The 22,489-nt window shown below is 37.0% G+C and overlaps 1 protein-coding gene across 1 annotated transcript in view; it reads left to right on the top strand.

The window, feature by feature from the left end:
• The window catches only part of RERG (RAS like estrogen regulated growth inhibitor), a 126,804-nt gene that overhangs the window by 88,323 nt on the left and 15,992 nt on the right, over positions 1–22,489 (top strand). Inside the window, exon 3 of the mRNA XM_036094702.2 lies at positions 18,916–18,972. Within this exon, the coding sequence (XP_035950595.1) occupies positions 18,916–18,972 (57 nt within the window). The remainder of the gene's footprint in view (positions 1–18,915; positions 18,973–22,489) is intronic.

Genomic DNA, 22,489 nt, shown 5'->3' with positions numbered 1-22,489 from the left:
CCCAAGCTAAAATGTGAAGAGAAAAACACAGAGTATCTAAGAACTGTAGGATAATCCTAAAAGGTACAAAATGCATATAGTTGGAATACCATAAGGAAAAGAAAGAGAATGGAGCAGAAGAAATATTTGAGATAATGACTAAGAATATTCCAAAACTAGTAACAGACACCAAAACTATAATTTCAAAAATCTCAGAGAACACCAAGCAGGGTGAATACCAAAAAAAAAAAAAAAAAAAAAATGCATACATAGGCATATCATACTCAATCTTGAAAAAACCAAAGAGAATATCTTGAAAGAAACTGGAATGGGGTGGGGTCATCTTACCTGTAGAGGAGTAAGTATAAGAGTATACAGTTGACTTCTCATCAGAAACCAAGCGAGAGGAGAGTGTAGTGAAATATTTAAAATGTTGAAAGAAAAAAAAAAACCCACCAACCTAGAATTTTATATTAGAAAGGATATAGAAGTAGAAATTATGCTTCAGAAGTGAAGAAGTGAAGATTGTCTCAAACAAAAACTAACAGAATTCATTACTAGCTGAGCTGCCCTACCTAAGAAATGTTCAAAGAAGTTCTTCCTGAAGAAGAAAAGGATATAGATCAAAAACTCAGATTTACATAAAAAAAGGAAAAGAATTGCAGAAAAAATAAATGAAGGCAAAATAAAAACTTTTATGTTTCTTATTCTTAATTGACCTAATAGATAACTATTATTCAAAGTAATAATGGTAACAATGTATTGGTATTTATACCATATGGATAAGTGAAATGAGTGACAGTGATGTTATAAGAGATGAAAGAGAGGTATTGGGAATATCCTAATATAAAGTAACTCGCATTACCCGTGAAGCAGTATAGTATTATTTTAAAGTGGACTTGGTTGTAAGTTTATATTGCAAATTATAAAAAAACACTAAAATTTTCTTAAAAAGAAGTAATTGATATGCTAACAGAGGAGCAAAAATGGAATTATATAAACTGCTCAGTGAAACCCAGAGAAGCCAGAGAAAGAGGGAAGAAGAAAAAAGAAACAATAATTGTAACAGATAGAAAATGATTAGAAACATGGTAGATATTAATTCAGCTATTTAAATAGTCACTCTAAATGTGAATGATCTCCATACTCCAATTGAAAGAGATTGTCAGAGTGGATAAGAAAACCAAAACAACGAGGTGTTGTCTACAAAAAAATTATATACCACAACCAAGTGGAGTTTAGCCCAAGTATGCAAGCTAGTTCAACTTTCAAAAATCAGTTAATGTATTCATCCTATCACATAAACAGGCAAGAGAAGAAAAATGACATGGTCATAATAATGGATACATAAAAAAGGCATTTGACAAAATCTAACACCCATTTATGATGAAAACTCTTAGCAAACGAGGACTAGAGAGGAACTTTCTCAATTTGATAAAGAACAGCTGAAAAACCTACAGCTAATGTTATAATTAATAGTGAGAAACTAGAAATTTCTCCACTAAGATCAGGAACAAGGATAGGATGACCCCTGGTTCGCCACTCATTTTCAACCTGTGGATATAGAAAAACTGATCCTGAAGTCTACATGGAGAGGCAAAAGCCCTGGAAGGGCCAACACAATATAGAAAGAGAGGAACAAAGTTGGAAGACTGACAGTACCTGACTTCCCAAGATGTTCTATAAGCCACAGTAATCAAGACCATGTGGTATTGGCAAAAGAACAGACACATAGATCTATGGAACAGACTAGAGAGACCAGAAATAGACCGACATAAATAATGTCAAGTATCTTTGACAAAGGAACAAAGGCAATACAATGAGGCAAGGATAGTCTTTTCGACAAATGGTGCTAGAACAACCAGATATCCACATGCAAAAAAATGAATCTTAACACAGACCCTATACTCTTCACAAAAATTAAGTCAAAACGGATCATAGACCTCAATAAAAAATACGAAACTATAAAATTCATAGAAGATAATGCAAGAGAAAAATTAGGTGACCTAGGATAACACAGTGACTTTTTAGATATACCACCAAGGACATGATCCATAAAAGATATAACTGATAAACCAAACTTCTTCAAAATTAAAAACTTCTGCTCTGAGAAACACACTGTCAAGAGAACAAAAGGACAAGCCACAGACTGGAAGAAAATATTTGCAAAAGATATTTTGATAAAGAACAATTATCCAGAATATACAAAGAACTTTTAAAACTCAAAAATAAGAAAAATAACCCAGTTATAAAAAACGAATACTCTGAGTAGATACCTCACCAAAGAAGATATACAGATGCCAAATGAGTATATAATAAGATGTTGCACATCATCTGTCATTACAGAATTGAAAATGCAAACAACAATGAGATACCATTACACACTATTAGAATAGACAAAATCAAAACACTGACAACACCAAATGCTGATGTGGATGTGGAGCAACAGGAACTCTCATTCACTATTGGTGGGAATGCAAAATGATACAGCTACTTTAGAAGATAGTTTGATGGTTTCTTACAAAACTAAACATACTCTTACAATACAATCCAGCAGTCACATTCCTTAGTATTTCCCCAGGTGAGTTAAAAACCTATGTCAATACAAAAACCTGCACATGAATGTTTATAGCCACTTTACTCAAAATTCCCCAAATTTGGGAGCAACCAACATGTCCTTAAATAACTGAATGGATAAATAAACTGTGCTACATCCAGACAATGGAATAGTATTCAGTACAAAAAAGAAATGCTATATAAAGCCATGAAAAGCCATGGTAAAACCGTAAATGCGTATTACCAAGTGAAAAACACCACCTGAGAAGGCTACATATTCTATGATTCCAACTATATAACATTCTGGAAAAAGGCAAAACTACAGAGACAAGAAAAAGATTAGTGATTGCCAGGATTTATGCGGGAGGAAGGGATAAATAGGCAGAACATCTAAAACTGATCTAAAAAATAACTGATCTGTTTTTTAAAAATGGGCCAAAGATCTGAACAGACACCTTACTAAAGAAGATATGTGGATGGCAAAAAAATCAAATGACAAGATTATCAATATCATGTATCATTAGAGAATTGCAACAAACATACAAACAAATCAACAAAGAGATAATAATGCACACCTATTTGGCAAAAATTTTTTAAAAATCAAAACAAAGTGGACAATATTAAATGCTTTCAAAAATAGAGAGCAACAGAAAGTCTCATTCATTATTAGTGGAAATGCAGAATGGTACAGCCACTTTGAAAACAGTTTTGCAGTTTCTTACAAAGTTAAATATAATCTTATCATAATCCAGCTATTGTGCTCCTACATATTTATCCAACTATCTGATAACTTATGTCTACATAAATGCCCTCGTATGAATGGTTACAGCCAAAACATAATTGCCAAAAATTGGAAGCATCTAAGATGTTCTTCTGTTGCTGACCAGATAAACAAACTGTGGTATACAATGGATTACTCAGCAAGAAACAGAAATAAGTTCTTGAGCCAGGACATGAAATAGAAAAAACTTAAATGCCTATTGCTAAGTGAAAGAAGTCAGACTGAAAAGCCTACCTACGGTATAATCCCAATGATGACTTGACACATTGACTAGTGGGTAGGAGTGAAGGAGGAGCCATCTGGTTTCACGCTTTTTTTTTCTCTCTTAGTACTGGAACTGCTCCCTTTTTGGTTCTCCTGTCTCCATCCAGCCTTGCCTGCATCCGCCTTGTTCATGTTGGCACTGGAACAGCAGTGTCCTTGATAAAACAAAAAGATGATCAGGGCATCTTTGTATTTATAATAATTTAATGGCTTCCCATCATTGTAAGCATCATTTGAAATTTCTTAGTTTGGCTTATCAACTTTTCAGAACGTGGGTAATTTTCCAGCCCAATCTCTCACAATTCCTCTCTAGTTCTCCATACACACTGTGACTTTTTAAGTTCCATTTTTTTGGTTTTGTTTAATGAGGCTATAAAGATAGCAGTAGGATTGGTGTTAGGGCTGCAAATGGAGACAGCCTCTTGCTAGGGGTAACCCCTCTGGGCTAGAGTCATAGCCACAGCCTATTAAATCTATACATGCCCATATAGGCAGGAAGCAAACTCGAGTCTGGGGCAGAGGGCATGTAGGAGGAGAGTAACTGGTAAACTCCCTGGTTCTTTATAAAAGAAGGGGATTATATGAGATATTCCTCTGCTTCTCTGGGATACTTAATGACTCTGAATCACTTTTATGTCCCAACAAAGTCCAAATGTTTTCAGTTGCCAGTTTCTCACATGCTCAAACAAAATAAGCATAGGAAAAATTCAGACATTAACACTATATGTATTTCCTCTTTCAGAAAAAATGTAAAAGTTAAAAAATACAAATTTTATATTCAAATTCCTTGAAAATTTAGACAAATACACAATACAGTGCAAATAATTCTGTTTAAATATAATGCCTTGGTACAAAATATTATTTTTAATAAAAAACATAATAAATTACAAACTATTAAGTTCCAAACTCTGGTTTAAAAAATAGAGCAATTTATTATTTTTTTTAGAGAGAAAGCATGCAAGCAAGGTAGGGGAGAGGGAGGGAGGAGCAGAGGGTGAGAGAGAATCTTTTCTTTTTTTTTTTTAAAGATTTTATTTATTTATTTATTTGACAGAGAGAGAGACACAGCGAGAGAGGGAATACAAGCAGGGGGAGTGGGAGAGGGAGAAGCAGGCTTCCCACCGAGCAGGGAGCCCGATGTGGGGCTCGATCCCAGGACCCTGAGATCATGACCCGAGCCGAGGGCAGACGCTTAACGGCTGAGCCACCCAGGCGCCCCGAGAGAGAGAATCTTAAACAGGCTCCACACCCAGTGCGGAGCCCAATGGCACTCGATCCCCTGACCCCGAGATCATGACCTGAGCTGAAATCAAGAGTTGGATGCTTAACCCACCAAGCCATCTAGGTGCCCTTAGTAATTTAATTCTTTTTTTTTTTTTTTTAAGATTTTACTTATTTATTTGACAGAGAGAGTGAGCGCACAAGCAGGGTGAGTGGCAGGCAGAGGGAGAAGCAGGCTCCCCACTGAGCAAAGAGCCCAACGTGGGGCTCGATCCCAGGAACTCAGAATCATGACCTGAGCTGAAGGCAGACGCTTAACCGACTGAGCCACCCAGGTGCCCCAGTAATTTAATTCTTAAGCATCACTTATAGTTAAAATGAATAATAATTTTCAACTTATATAAAACTGGCTTGAATTCTTGGGCACGGAATCTATAGCTTTAGGTTTATTAACCTTTATACAAACAAAAAGACAAAGCCAAATCAGTTGATTACCATATCCCAAGTTGAATTCCTCTTATTTCTACTTTAAGTTTAAATTCAGGAAGAATTTATTGTTATTCAGTCATACAAGTTCATTTTTAAATTTAAAACAAAACCTTTTTGATTTTATGTTCTTTATAAGCATCCCCTAACCTCTGCTCCCTATCAAACATGTTAGGAATGACAAGTCATGGTTCTGCCATTTTTCCCATTCTCATTTGTCATCCTAAAACCCAGTTATCATATCAAATTAACGCTTACCTTACTAATTCTTAAGACTTGGAATGCACTGAAGCTAGACTCCCAGGATAGGTTTTCAGAGACAAGTGTTTGCCTCACACTTCTTGAAGATTATACCATTTATCCTCAAGAAATTCCTTGTGAAGAGAACTGACATTTATTCTGTAACTCTCTCTCAGAGTGATATTTTTGTCAGAATGCAGTACAAGTCAAAATTTTCAGGCTTAAACCTAATAATTTAAAAGCAACCCCTAGACACCCATCTGGAACTAATTTACTTCTCATTTTAACTTGTGGCATTATAAAAGTACTCACTTTTATATTGCATTAACTTTAAATTTCCATTAAATTACTCCATTTCTATATTTTTATATGGCTTAAGGGTTTTTTATGTCAAATTATTTTGACCTTCATAGGGAGTAGAGCAAGGGGCGGCGGGGAGGTGGGAGTGGAAGATGGACTGCTTCAGAAACTACAGCTATATGAGCAAATTTTTGTCCCTTGGCTTGATCTGTTAATTTTTGTAGTTTAGCTAGAAATTTTGAGGAGTTGAGGTGGGGGACAACATAGGAAGCAAAAAAGATCACCATGAGGTAAGGCTGAATGTAGGGTTTGTGTTAAATCCTCTTTTCCTACTTTAAACTACCTATATGGGACATCTTATCCATGCCCATTGCATTTACTAGTCACTACCAAAGTGTCACTGTGGCAAAGATCACTTCCTCCAGCTTCAGGAGTAGGATGTCAGCGGCCTATGTGATAGTGTCAAGCAGTGTCTGGGAAGAATATATTTTGAATGTGTGTTAGATGAGTAGATGAATGGAAGGATAGAGGATGGATGGATGGATGGAAGGAACTTCTCTATCTGGATGTTCTCATTAATGTCTCATGTGCAACATGTTCAAGCCTAACCTCACTTGCTTTTTTTTTTCCTCACTTGCTCTTGTATCATTTCCTCATTATATTCTGCCTCAAATAATAATGCTACCCCAGACTTTTATTCCATATGGACTGATTTCTCTGCCTCACTCTCTACAGCTAATCAATGAACAATTTCTATAGGTAACCAGTTCATACTGAGCCATCCCCCTACTCAGGTCACTGTTTGTTCATAGGCTTCAGAGTAAAATCCAAGCTCTTCAAGGTGAAATATGGGCACCTTCCTAGTCCAGTTTCTGAAGAACCTCACAACCTACCCTCCACCTAGCTCCACCCTCACACCCCTTAACCTGCCCTGAACCACATGTGTTTCCTAACTAAACCAGGCTCTTCCATGTCTAGGTCTTTGGACATTCCTCTTTGCTTGAAATGCTCTTCCTAAATTTGCAAGCTTCAACTCATCCAAGACCCAGCTCAAAATTTAGCTCTAATATGAAGTCATTTCTAATATCTTGCTTAGGGAATCCTTTCAGTCTTGTTTTCTTTGGTGCCTAGCACAGTGCTCAATAAATATTTATTGATTAAATGGATGTGTGTAGAACTCATAGGGGAGTAGGGAGAAGTGAAAGAATTAATGAGAGAGACAAATGAATAAGCACTTGAAAATTATTAAATTTAGATACCAGTATTTTTGAAATCTGAATTCCGTGTACCTGTCTTCGCTCTGAGCCCCTCTCCTTAAGATCTGACATTTTAAATCACACAGTTTGCTGGAGTTTTTTGACATTTCCTTTTTAGTCCAGCTCCATAGTTCAGAAAGGGCTTTTAGCTCCTTCCCGCTATGGGTCCTGAGATTCCAAACTGTACATTCTTGGTCTCAGCTATCACTGACAGTTGTTAAGCCAAAACTTCAAAGAGCTGTCCTGGTCCCCATGTGACATGACCCTACTAGACCAAGGCTCAGTGCTGAGATCTCCGTAGTTGACTTTGATTTTAGGCACAATTCCCATGTTTCTTAGAGGAGGCTAGAGTAATCAAGAAAGGAGAGGACTGCTAAAAAGAAGAACATGAATTTGAGGGTTGGTGGTTGAGGAAAGACCCAGGAATAAGGTATGAAAGACCAGAAGTATTGGACTCAGGAGGTGGGGGAATAGGGAGATTTGAGTCTTTTTTTTTTTTTTTTTTTTGGAGTCTTGATTTAACAGGAGGATGATAGAAGTCTAGGTGATAAAGGGAAGAAGGTGAAACTGAACTTCCTCTTATATTTTAGGTAAACCTTCTGGTTTGCTGTCTCTAAGATGGAAAAGAAGCAGTTATAAGCTTGATGCTTTATACATACTACATGGATTTTGTCTCTTACATTCTCTCTTCCAGAAAACACAAGTTTTTTTTTTTTTTCTTTTTCTCTGAGGCACTAAAGTTGGTTGGACTCATCTCCATCTGGCTTTCCTTCTTTTACCCAGACATCATAACAGAACTTAAATTAGATAATATTCTACCAGTGGATCTTTTTATTTTTCCTGAAACACGTAAAGCCACAGACTCTCATCTCCTCGAGAATAGAAACTGTATCTTATTTTCTTCGCTGTTTCCTTCATTGCCTAAAATGGTTCCTGACTTTCTGTTTTTTTGTTGTTGAAAGAATGAACTTGCTAGTGTCTGAGGAAACCACTAAGTAAACAGTTGCTTATCACATTCTACTTTACGTCTGTATCATTAAACACTTCTTTTCCTCCTTTGCTGCATCCTTAAGGATCTGCTCAAGAGAAAAACAAAAATCATATTTATATAAGAGTTTCCTTTTTGAAATTCATATTCTCTTTCTGTGTTGCCATGGTTTCTGGTCATGGATATTCCCTCCACTAAGGATGAAAAAATCTAGTGATGAACAAAAAAATGTGCTTTTTCAAAGCATGCCTCTCCATGAGAAGCATGCTCATCTGGAAAACAATGTCAACCATTCAGAATTATATCATATCCATAGAAATATTAAAATACAGTGGTGTGTATTGAAGGTTTAAAGTAAACAAACCTGGGTTTAATCTCACTCTGTCACTTCACTGCTTTGTAAAATACACAAGTTTATTTACTTTTCAGTTCAGGTTTCTTACATGTAAAATAGAAGCATTAATTCCTACCTTTAAGCATGTTTTGAGAAATAAATAAGCTTGTAGCCAGGATTCAATACAAACTCCCCTTCTGATATTTAGTGTTCCAGAATTCCCATTCATGTTTTTAGTTAAAACATAACTAAAACCTCCCTAAAGATACTTTTTAAGAGTATATACACTTTTAATCCAACAACTAATATCATTAATAAATGGAGTCTCCACAAATTTAATTTATTCATCAGTGAACTATCTCCACAAATAGTACAATTCCCTCTATTTTTGTAAGTTCGCTTATTTTTACTTCTGTGAAGCTTTTTACCACTGCAGTGTTGGAGTTAAACCTAAGGCTGCTATTAGTATGAGATCGGGGATCATGGTTCTTCTCTGGCTGAGGAGAAGAGGCATGGTGGATCCTGCCTTCTCAGTCCGTCAGGTTTGCAATGCACATCTGAACGAGGCATTGAACCTGAGAAGTGGTAATATATATTCAATGGAAGTTACTTTAAAGAACATGTTTTTAAATAATAAAGACACCCTGGAGTATAGACCTGAGTACACTGGTAATATGGGAGCCAAGTAATTTATCTAGTTTTTTATTGCTTTCTCATTTATTTCTCAAATATTTACTGAGCACATGTCATGTATTGGGTAGTGTGCCAGCCACTGGAGATAAAGATGAACAAGGCTTAATCTACAGCCTCAGAATCTGTAAGACATACAGGAATGTAAATTCATGTTTACAAGACAATCGTACATGTTTTACAATAGAGAAGAAACACATGACAATTTGATGGCCGAAAGGTAGTGATTCATGGCTTGGGAAGGCCAGGGAAGACTTTAAAGGGGAGGTGGTGCTTCACTACTTAACCACAGATGGAAATGCTATGTGATGACGTCCTGGGATCCAATGTGTAAGTTCAGTATTGCATGTATTATGCATAACTGTCCTAAAGGATCTTATTTTGTGTACCATGTATGTCAGAATATAGTATGCATGGCCATATAATGTAAAAAGACAATGCAACCAACTATCCTAAGTGTCAGACCAACTAAAATACCAAATAAATTTTGAACAGTGAAAAAAAAAAGTGCTATGTGATGAATTGTAACTCCATCGATGAGTCTATTCCATTCTAAGTACCTCTTTCTTTTCCTCTTTCTTTGATTTAGTTCTATATCACCTACTTAATATGCTGACTAGGTTTAGCTTTTTGGGACTTGCAAGGGTGCAAAGTTTTAAAAAAGAAATGAGGGCGCCTGGGTGGCTCAGTCATTGAGCGTCTGCCTTCAGCTCAGGTCATGATCCCAGGGTCCTGGGATCGAGTCCCACATCGGGCTCCCTGCTCAGCGGGAAGCCTGCTTCTCCCTCTCCCACTCCCCCTGCTTGTGTTCCTGCCCTCGCTCTCTCTCTCTCTCTCTGTGTTAAATAAATAAAATCTTTAAAAAAAAAAAAAAAAAAGAAATGAGCCTGAAAGTGTTTATGGAGCGCCCAAAAGAAGTTAAGATCTCTGCATTTTATTTAAAATAATAATAATGAACTCTAAAAGACACCTTAGAGAAACAGTCAATGACTTTAAAATGATGAAGCAAAATCGTATCATGAGGATGACTACATTGTCTTGTGTATGTTTTTATACACCATGGATTACAGAATGAAAAGAACAGTGTTAGTGCTCCACATGGAGAAAATAAAAGAAACTCATGAATGTTCAGGAGCTTATGTCTGGAAAGTCACTTTTTTCCTAGAGACATTTCAGGATTTATTTTGTACCAGGGTTTAATTATTTTCTTTTGCATTGAAAGCAGTGTTTGTGACTACACAACATATTTTCTTCAAAATGCACCCTATATGTAAAGTACATATAATTTTCACCCCCAAATTTTTCCAAATAAGAGTTTAGTAGCCATTGAGGAGTATATCAGCAGGACTCATCAGCTATCTGATGACAAATTCCTCACCTATAGAAAGGGGGGATTCCACTAAATGAGTCAGGGTGAGGCACTGAAAGGTGGGCATATATTTCAGGAAGAAATGTAAATAATCTGAGCTTCAATTTCTTCACTGATGCACACAGATACATATACATAGGCATATGTATACACATATACATATATTCTGTGCTATAGGGCAATGAAGGGTAAAGACGTACAGTTGGCCCTTGAAAAATGCAGGGGTGAAGGACACCAACCTCCCGTGCAGTTGAAAATCCATGTTTAACTTTTGACTCCCCCAAAACTTAAGTAATAGCTTACTGTTGACCGGAAGCTTTACTAGTACCATTAATAGTCAATTAACACATATTTTGTATGCTATGTATTAGATATTGTATTCTTACAATAAAGTAAACTAGAGAAAAGAAAATCGTGAGGAAAAGAAAATATATTTATGGTACTGTACTGTATTTATTGAAAAAAAAATGTGCATATATTGGGGCGCCTGGGTGGCTCAGTCAGTTAAGCGGCTGCCTTCGGCTCAGGTCATGATCCCAGGGTCCTGGGATCGAGCCCCACATCGGGCTCCGTGCTCAGCGGGGAGCCTGCTTCTCCCTTGGTCTGCTGCTCCCCTTGCTTGTGCTTGCTTTCTCTCTGTGTCAAATAAATAAAATCTTAAAAAAAAAAAAGAAAAGAAAGAGTGTGCATATAAATGGACCCACACAGTTCAAACCTGTGTTGTTCAAGGATCAACTGTGTATATAAAGAGAGCACATAGCACCTGACCTAACAGCGCACACTCACTAAATGAAGGTGGATAGCAATACTAATAATACTGCATTTATTTTTAAATACTTTCCCACTCTAATTTTTATAATATTGCTTAAATTGATGTGTTTAGGGAGAAAACAGTTCCTAAGTGGTATGAAACTCTCTCATCCTTCTTTTTTATTATTTTTCAAATACTTTATTTATTGCGACATTTTACCTATAGTTCATAAACTTCAAACTGAAAGCCATTTAATGTTGATTTGGCCACCCATGTGGGCTTGGGATGACACCCCACTGCCTCCTGTTCTCTGCATGCCAAGTAATTACACTGTAAATTCTGTAACGGAAAGGGGGAGAAGAGGGGAAAAGAGCTACTCTGCAGCCTGATTTAGAGAAGTTTCACATTTAGGATACTGTGTACATTTATTATAATGTCTTCACGTAATTTTCAAGCTTTAAGAATTCTATTAAACATTGAAAAATGTAAAAAAAATTAGAAAAATAATTTGGATAACAAGCTGTGAGTATACTAACAACCCATCGTGGACTATGATTGTGCTAGTATTATCCACATTTGCCTTCTTTCCCCATAACAAAAATAGTTGTTTGTTTTTCACAGAATAATTGAAACTCTTTGCGACATAATTGTTCTGAACTTAGCAGACTGTCCGTGGAAAGTCATTAAAGACTATCTCAAAGCTACACTTTGAGATAAGTTCTTACAACTTAAAAGTAACTGTGTATTTTTTATGAAGGTCCTGCAGGTTTCAGACTGAAAACCATACACATCACTTAATACATATTCATAATAGCTTTTCATTATGATATGAATGTAGGAGAAAACAAGCACCATCTTTGAGCATATATTAAATCAAGGGTTTTCACCGGGTGTGTGAACCAGGATTACAGGCAGAATTCAAAAGGAATTCAGGTGAAGAACAGTGTTCTTTGAGGTGCCTGTGTGGCTCAGTCAGTTAAGCGTCTGCCTTCTGCTCAGGTCATGATCCCGGGTCCTGGGATCCAGCCCCACGTCGGGCTCCCTGCTCAGTAGGGAGACTGCTTCTCCTTCTCCCTCTGCTGCTCCCCCTGCTCATGCTCTCTCTCTCTCTCTTTCACTCTCTCAACTAAATAAATAAAATCTTTAAAAAAAAAAAAAAGAGAGAGAGAGAACAGTGTTCTTTGAACTACTCTTACTTGAAACAGAAATTCTTTTCCTATCCCCAAAAAATCTGAACTGGCCATTTTAAACACCGTTAGCTGGCTTTTTCCAGAACAATCAGTTGACCATAGTTCCATAAGCACATTATAATTTTCCCATAATAAATGCTCATTGTTGCATGCTGCTGAGTTTGGGGATATATTTGTTCAACAGCAATAGCTAATTGATACAGAACGAAAGGAAGGGTTTCACAAAGGAGGTTATATTTGAACTAGATTTTGAAGGATGATTAGGATTTTATTAGTTGGATAAAGACCTTCAAGGCAGCAGGAACAACATGATTAGATGCATGAAGAGATGAACGTGCATGATATTAAGTAGCACAAGCAATCTGGAGGACCGATGTAAGCATCAGGAGTGCTACAGGAAGTGATTGAAATTCAGATTGCAGAGGTGTATGAGGATCAGGGGAAGCAAGGGAATCGAATCTGAGCCACAGGGTGGTATTGCTATCCATATATGATAGATGAGAAAGCCGAAGTTTGAAGAGGACAGGTCATTGGAACCTGCTTTAGATGTTAGAGCATTCAATACACATCAGTCAGGAGCGTTCCCTTCAGACAAAAGGACTAGATTATTACATTAAGGATACTTCTTTAAGAGACCTATAGAGAAGAACAATAATCACAAATATTTAGGAGGTCATACATGCTGAAGGCTCTATAAAACAATTGTATTATAAACATTGTTAATCAGGTTATTTCATGTTATTTCATAAACCATATAAGTGAAAAATAGTGGCATCACAAGAATTGTTTTAATAACATTTGAAAGTTCTGTCGGAATCTCTCCTGAGTATATTTAAAAAAATTTTTAAGACTATCATGTGTGTTAGTTTTCATTTACCTTGAAAAATTCGTTTCTTTCTAAAAGTTGATTTGCTGTACAGATCCCATCCAATCAATTTTCATTTTAAAATATTATTTTGATCATTACAGTTGGTACTTTTGATGTTTTCCTCATCTTGATAATGGCATCGGAAATTATTTTGAATAACTAGCCCAGACTTGTTACTTTTTTTAAAATGACATAACTATTTTAATGTAGAAATGTTGCCTTTTAGCATTTGCTTATAAATGAAATATTATCCTATTGAATTATTACATTGATGTCACATTGAATAATATTTCCTTGGATTAAACTCTACTTAGTGAATTTTCCATTTTGTTAGAAACCAGGTTTCATAGATAATCATGGAATTCGGTTCCAGTAATATAAAAAATAAACCACATATAATGAAGAATTATTCAAGTAGGTAATACGTTCAGCAAAATGTTCTTCTCTAGATTAACTTTTAGACATGTTTGGCTTATTTAGTGGAAAGGTAGGTTTTCAAGGCAATGGGAAGAAAATAAGATATTTCAGAAGGCAGAAACTTACCTGCAACCAATAAAATATGTCAGACCTCAGAACTTCAGGAAAAACAAGGTCTTACATCAGCCTGCTAGTGAAAGTAAAGGTTACCAATGCCACCATTTTACCTCGAAAGAAAACCTTTGCTCAGGATAGTTGGGATGGAGAGGACAGGTATTCAAAAGAAAATTAAATCAATTTTGCATTAACCAAATAAATAAACTACAGAAGTATAATTTGTAGAAGGACTATGAAATACCCATTAGAAGGCATTTCAGAATATATATTTATATAACCTTTCAAGAAAAAGCTATGGAAACGTGGCATGGTTCTGTTGTGAATTCTCTTGCATTGTTTGTGCTCCTGCTTCTCTCAATGCCTGCTTATTATTTAACTGCTAAGAAGAGTGAGCTGTGACATGGATTGATGTGTCCTTTTCATCTATTCCACAAGTATTTTGCAGTCTACTATGTGCCAGACACTGTTCCAGATACTAGAAGACAGTGATAAATTAAACAAATGTAATGCACTCACGAACATACATTCTAAAGAATCAAGTAAAATAATAATAATAATAATAGCATTTCAGTTGTTTTTATTATTATTATTATTAGTGGTGGTGGTGGTGTTGATATTAACAGTAGTAGAAGTAGTAGTAGATTTATGGAACTCATGGCTAGGGGAGTGGCAGGAAATGACCTCATCTCCTACTATACTCATTATTACTCATTCTGATTTAGCCACACTGGCTTGCTTATTGTTTCTTGACCATATCAAGCACACATTCCTGCTTTAGGGCCTTTGCATTGGCTATCCCCTCTCCTTCAAACACTGTTCCCCCCAGGGATCGTCTCTCATCTGTTTCTTACACCACCTTTTCAATGAGGGTTATCCTGGTCACCCTATCTTAAATAATAACTCTTACACCTTCATCCCCCAATGCCAAATCCCCTTATCTTGTTCCACTTCTTTTATCCCATAGCACTTATCACCTCTAATGTATTATATTTCTTCTTTCTTCTTTTTATTTTTTATCTGTCTCCTCCTAGGAGAATAGAAGCTCTGTAAGGTCAGAGATCTTTGAATTGTTTGCTGGATTATTCCAAACCCCAAAACAGAACCCAATACAGAATAGACACTCGAAAAATATTTATTCAATGAGATGAGGTCAGGGAGAATTTGAGGAAAAGATGTGGCATGAGGTGGTTTAAGTTTTAACAGAGACATTGGCTGCTGCGTGAAGAATAGTTTGAGGGAGTTGTTGGGGTGCAGCTGAAGGAGGGACCCCACTGAGGAAGCACTGTATTATCGTTGACAGGTGAAACCATGTGATGTGAGTGGTAGTGGCAGAGGAGGGGAGACATGGCAAGATATATCCCCTACGAAAGTTATATTTCCTAATAAAATTATAATCAAATTTGTGGGTAAATAATACTAAGGTTTTATGGTTCCCTCAGTAAATGGTGAATGTCAATAAGCACCTCAGACACAGTGTAAGTAACAGGGCCTTTAACAGATACCACTTCCACAGATGTAAAGTTATTTTCGTTCTTTAATAATTTTAAATTAAAATATTTTTGAAAACTTAAAAATATAGACAATGCGTTTGTCTTTTCCATGAATAATCTGTGTGTGAGAGAGATAAAAGCATGTCTTTCAAGAATAAACATAAAGCACATCAATTTTTCAATGTGGTTTTGATGTTTTTTTACTGCATTTGAAAGAGACTGAATTTCGGGCGCCTGGGTGGCTCAGTTGGTTACAAATCTGACTCTTGACTTCGGCTCAGGTCATGATCTCAGGGTCCTGGGATTGACCCCTGCATCAGACTCCCCACTCAGTGGGGAGACTGCTTGTCTCCCTCTCCCTCTGCTCGTGCTGTCTCAAATAAATAAATAAATCTTTAAAAAAAATAGACTGATTTTTTTTTAAAAGTATGATCCTATTGTTAAAATAACCTTCCTATAATAATGTGCATCTCTTAAAAAAATACTAGGAGTGTTTAGATTGATTTCATTGATAAAGCCCAGCAACATTGCCCCATTGGAAGGTGGCTCTCTGAACCTGAGCCAATAACCCAGCAGTAAACAAGAACAGCTTCTCAATAACAAACATGACATCTCAAAGGTCACCAGAATCCTGTGTATATTCATAGAACAGCTTCCTTAGAAGCTGGAGTCCTGGGATTGAGCCCCAAGTCAGACTCCCTACTCAGCGGGGAGTCTGCTTCTCCCTCTCCCTCTCCTTCTGCCCCTCCTCTCTGCTCGTGCACGCTCTCTCTCTCAAATAAATACATTTTTTAAATGTTTTATTTATTTATTCATGAGAGTCAGAGAGAGAGAGAGAGAGAGAGGCAGAGGCAGAGGGAGAAGCAGGCTCCCTGCAAAGCAGGGAGCCCGATGTGGGATTTGATCCCAGGACCCTGGGATCATGACCTGAGCCGAAGGCAGACGCTCAACCATCTGAGCCACTCAGGTGCCCCTCAAATAAATACATTTTTTAAAAATCTTTCAAAAACAAAAAAGAGAAAGCCATGGTATTTGAGGGAGGAAAAAAGGTATGTGTATGTGTGTATGAATATGTATATTCAAAAGCTAAACTATTTAAAGCCCTAGCATTCTAGAATTGTGTTGCCTCAACCATCCTATGGCTTCTTGAAGTACTACTGAGTAACTGCACAGGACGCTAATTCAGGTTGTTAAATAAGATCGGGACATTTTTAAAAGATTCAGTTTTATTCAGTATACCTAGTTTTGAAAGACAATGGAGTGTCAAATACATTTTAGAAAGATTTGTTTGAGAAATAATTGAACTTTAAATGGTCTTAGAATTGGGGAAGTTCAAACTTCAATTATGTGAACCTTTATGAATTTTACTACCTTACTGCTTAAAGATGCCTGATAAATGTATTTTTCAGGGTGAAACTTTTAGAGTTAAAACTACATACTCTAGAGGCATCTGGGTGGCTCAGTCGTCAAGCGTCTGCCTTTGGCTCAGGTCATGATCCCAGGGTCCTGGGATCGAGCCCCGCATCGGGCTCCCCACTCAGCCGGAAGCCTGCTTCTCCCTCTCCCACTCCCCCTGCTTGTGTTCCGTCTCTTGCTGTGTCTCTCTCTGTCAAATAAATAAATAAAATCTTAAAAAAAGAAAAAAACTACATACTCTAACAAAAGGTGAACTCTGAATACTGTTGGCAATTGTGTTTACTAACATGCTAATTTAAAAACAGAAAAATATCTGTCCACTGCTTACTGCTTCTTACACGCAAAAAAAAAAAAATGCATTCTCAAGAGAGTGAACAGTGACAGACTCTGAAAATTGTAGATAAAACCATGAGTACACTCACTGTGGGAAGTATTATAGGTCAGTGGCCTTGCTACTTTAGGCACTGCAAATATTTGGCTTCAATTCAGACTCACACTCCGTAATTAGAAAGAACATTGCTACTTCATTCTCCAGCCAAGCCACATATGTTTGTGGTCTATTTTATGAGGTTCTCATTGCAATTTGCGCCGTGATCTCTCACAGTCTCATAAGACACTGTGGTAGGGGTGATATACTTCTGTCGATCCTACAGTGGCAACAAAGGACAGACTGATCACAACTTCCAACTAACTAGTTCTATTTCTTCAAGGAGTATCTTTAGCCTACTATATACAGGGAATTTTGGTAAAAATAAAAATACTCTAATAATAGATATTTTAAAACTATAGAATATGATAGACATTGAATCTCTAGGAGGCGGAGCAAGATGGCGGAGGAGTAGGAGACCTGGATTTCGTCTGGTCTCAGGAATTCAGCTGGATAGGGACATTGAATCTCTAGTGAGGGTCGGTGGGATCCCAGGAAGACTGCTGAAGGTCTTCAGAGGGCTCATTAGCCTGCTGAAATTATCTGCCAAAATGTGTGTATATACATTTTACCAGGGAGAAAATTCCAAGCTTTCGTTCCATTTTCAAAGTGTCTGTGACACCCCTTTCCAAAAGAATATTTTTAAGAAGGTTAAAAGCCGCTGTTTTCAATACACCAATGGGAAAATGTTGAGCATGTGTCCCACTGGTTTTAAGGACAGTGGAGCCCACGCATTACGCAGTTCCCCTTCTGTCACTGGCTTCCAGTCAAATAGTATCTGGATGGCCCGGCCTTAAATTTAAGTTGAGAACAATGGATAAATCACAGGCTTTGGAAACAGACTGGTTGGGCTCAAGTCCTGACTTGGTCACTAACTAGCTAAGTGAGCTCGGTGAAATCTGCTGAGCGTTCAGAGCCTCAGTTTCCTTATTTGAAAAATGGGAACAATCATAGTATCTGCCTCATAGGGATGAAATAAGGGTTGAGAAGATCATGCAAGTGAAGTGTTTCACATGGTTCCAGACCCTACCTCTGACTGTACTATTTCATCAGTGTCACCTTTGATGAGCTTTAATGAGTCACTAATAAAATCCATAATTTTAAATATCTGGGTTTTTTTTTTAAAGATTTTATATCTTTATTTAGAGAGAGCATGTGTGTGCACACGAGTGGGGGAAGGGCAGAAGGAGAGAATCTCAAGCAGACTCCCCACTGAACATGGAGCCCCAGACAGGGCTCGATCTCACAACCCTGAGATCATGACCCGCGTGGAAATCAGGAGTCGGATGCTTAACCGACTGAGCCATCCAGGCACCCCTTACATACCTGGTTTTTTTGATAATACAAATTACCAGCTAGTGATCTTTTCATTACAGTTAAAAATCACCATGTTTGTTAATTGTTGTTAATTGTTTACCAATATTCAAACTTTAGACACCTGTTCTGTGATATTTTATATCCAAATTCATTGTTTTGCTAAAAATGTTATATGTGAGCATTTTCACATTGTGATGTCTTTTGTTTGTTTTAACCCTGTAACTAAAGGAACAAATCTAACTTTTTGATTAATGCACCATTAAAATATTATACCAGTTTTTAGGCTACCATATGAATTGAAAAAGTACCTGAACAAACATAAATAAATGCATTGGGTTTATATGCCAAGAAATGTAAAGCCCTATAGTTGTCTGGGCTATTTCTCTTTCTGTACAAGGATAAGAACTATAAGGAAATTAACAAATTTGTTTGAAATGTTGCTCTTTTTTTTTCCACAGCTCTTGTGGTGAGATTCCTGACCAAACGGTTCATCTGGGAATATGATCCCACTCTTGGTAGGTCAGATTTTGTTTCCTCCTCCTTTCCAGTCAGAGTTTATGACCCAAAAGAGACAATGACATTTTCTGTTGCAACATTTTGAAGCACCTACCAGCTGTTTGGGGAGTGCCTTATCAAATCATACAAAGAAGTTCCTAAAGAAGCTGGACATGTTCTCAGGCTGTCTTGTGCTTAGAACCATGCAGGATTTTCATGCATAGAGGAAGAAATCAGGTTAAACCAGAGCCAAGAAGGAAGTGGGCACAACACGAGGCCCTCGCATGAGGAAATGTAGCATCATTCTAGTGGAAGAAGGAGGACACAGTGGCCCAGGCTAACCTGGTGTGGGAGAGACTAGCATGCTGAGGGGAATATTCCAAGAAAATCAACCTTCCAAATACTGATTTTGGGAAAACATAAGAATAAACTATATTTCTCTCCAATGAGTTTGATTAAAGCCTATTTAAAAAAAGAAAAAGGATGCAACAAAAATTGGTGTCTGTGGGTCTTGAAAGCAGCATAATATTGATGTATGAAGCAATCATCAGGCTTTTTAAATAGTCCAAAACAGAGTACTTACTAGATACCTACTTAGTCATCATCCTCAAAACAATGCTGACAATCCATGGGTTCTAATTTAAGCTTCAAATTTTATTCCAAATTAATCCTTTTGAGTTTTTGTTCTTTATGCTTCAGGGACCCCACCTGGTTTTGTAAAGGGCAACAACTTTGAATCCAGAGGAGGAGGGAGAAACATGCACTCATCGTTTCATTACCAGGCACATAGTCCAGGCTGAGCTGGCCTTACTCAGAATAATGAAATGGGCAAAGATTATTCCCTTTTTTAAAAAATTTCATTTCGTTTGGTTCAGTTATGACTTCAAGCTTACATACATTCAGGTTAAAAGGGAGATTTCTTCCCTTTTGTGCCTCTTTTCATTGCTGTTATTCATTCAGTCAACAAATATTATTAAATGCCTCCTATGTGTCAGATTATTCCAGGTGCTGAAGATAAATCAATAGACAGAAAGGAAAAGCCTCTGGCTTTTTTGAGCTAACAGTCTAGTAAAGACGGAAGAGTCAATAAACAAATAGATGTCAAATAGTGATAAGTACTATGAAGAAAAACTGAACAAAGATGTGAATACAGATTGATCTTATAGTTTATTTAATTTATAACTTTTTAAACTATCTGGGACTTATTTTTGTGAGAAGTGCAGACTGAAGATCCAACAGTGTTTCCAAATAGTTGAAAATTGTCCTGCTATTGTTTGTTAAATAGTCCCCACTTTTCCCCCCTACTTCCAAAGCTGTTTTTTTTTTTTAATACATTGGATCATTTACACTGGGATGCAACTCTAGATTTGCCTTTTATATCCACTACCAGTACCACGTTCTTTTGATAAGTGTGCTCTCTGGAACATTTTGACACACAGCAGAGAAAGTCCTCTTTCTTTAACTTTCTACACAATTACCTTGGCTAGTATTTCTAGTTTATTCTTGCAGGACAGTTTTTAAAACTCTATCATAACATGACATGATTTTGATTGGAATTGCATTAAAACTGTAAATTACTTTAAGAAGATTCACATCTTTATGGTATTCAGTTTTTTAAAATCTAATACCATGCCTCTACATTTATTAATCTTTACTTCTCTGTTTTTGCTTTTATTTTTTAAGATTTTATTTATTTGACAGAGAGAAAGAGAGAGAGTATAAGCAGAGGGAGGGGCAGAGAGAGAGGGAGAAGCAGGCTCCCCGCTGAGCAGGGAGCCAGATGTGGGGATGTGGAACTTGATCCCAGGACCCTGAGATCATGACCTAAGCTGAAGACAGATGCTTAACCAACTGAGCCACCAAGGTGTCCCTGGTTTTGCTTTTAAATAGTTTTTCAGCATCAAAAATTTTTAACATGTTTTTAACATAGCCACAATCTAATCTTTAGATGATATATTTGGATCAAAAATGCACTTGGTTTTAAAAAATCATTTACTTTCTACTGTTTGTTTCACGTAAATAAATACTCTCCTCTTATATTTTTATTACTTATCTAAGCTTTACAAAGTTCCTGAGAATCTTAATGGTTTATGGGGAGTTCAGTAGAAAAATCCTGATTTTACTTAGCAATCCCAGTATATCTCAACAAAAAGATGAAGCTTATAAAGAATGATCTCATATTTTTTTTACCTCTCTGAATATGTTCCAGTAACCAATGTTACTATTTTTAATCAGTTTTATTCCTTTTTGTTTTATTGTCCCTTTTGTTTTATTCCTTCTGAAAAACAACTGCTGTTAATAGAAATCTGCCTGCATCAGTTATTTATAATACAGGCTTCCTTCATTAAAACAATGAAACTTTATTGAGTGACCTTGTACTGTACCGCTCAAAAAGGATTACTGCTGCTAAGCAACAAGAGCGTTGATCAGACTTCAGGAGTATCAGGTGTATGACTCACTTCCAGGTGAGGGTTTCATTAACTCACCCTGGAAACTGGTGTGTGTGTGTGTGCGTGCGTGCGCACGCTAGAAGTCACCAGTATTTTAGCCTACAGGGGTTCCCCATCTATTTGATTCAAGATGAATCAAGCATTTCCTGGGCTTGACTTCATACTATCATAGAGTTTCAAAACCACCACCAAAAAGGAAAGCCACCATTAAAAAGCTAAGTGGCATATTTGCAAAAACCAGCCTTGAACTCTGAATTCAGAGCCTTCCTCAAAAAACATGGGGCATACTATAACACTGTATGTTAATTATACTTCAATAAAAGAAAGGAAGGGAAAAAAGTTTCTTAATAGTGCAGTGTTTTCAACCTGTGACAGAATTATTCCTCCCTGAGAAGCTGAAGACTATGAACACCATTCAACATATTAAAATTGGAATACCTACTGCTCTGAGGTAAATCTATGAAGGAAATGTTTGCTACTATGATAGCAAATGACTCCCAGACTTCTTGTTTCAGTGGGTTTACCTCTTTGGTTTTTTAAGGAGAGGGATTATTTTAGGAACTGCCATTAGGGATGCAAGCAAGGGTGAGAGAGAGGATGAGAGAAAACTAAACCCATAGTCTATTTGCACTTGCGTTTCGTAGAAGAAGCAAATATTTTTAACATCCAAGTGATTTGAAGGATATAAGCTAAGGAAAAAAGTTCAATTCTTTACATTGGGCAATTTTAGTTTTCCTTTCATTTTTCTCATTTCACTGTGGACCAGTGAAATGTTTGTCAGAGACCAGAGCTGGTCTGTGAGTAGCATTTGAAAACCGGCACTGAAGCCTGTGAGGTTTGGGACTTGCACCATCTGACCAGGAAGCCCCCTGATGGTGGTGAGTGTAACGTTCTCATTGTAGAACAACAGGTTCCATGTTCTGATTAGATCCCCAAGAACTGAATCCCTACTTTTGAGAGTACTTTTACCCTCAAAGAGTGTTGATCATGGCAGATAATATGGACAAAGACTTAGATGGTGTATAGTTGTGTGTGTGTGTGTGTGTGTGTGTGTGTGTGATTGGTGTTTGGAAAAGAAGAGACAGAC

This window comes from Halichoerus grypus, chromosome 6, assembly GCF_964656455.1.
Source record: "Halichoerus grypus chromosome 6, mHalGry1.hap1.1, whole genome shotgun sequence".
NCBI lineage: Eukaryota > Metazoa > Chordata > Mammalia > Carnivora > Phocidae > Halichoerus > Halichoerus grypus.
The sequence above is the reverse complement of the archived record's forward strand: the minus strand, read 5'-3'. Positions and strand labels throughout refer to the sequence as shown.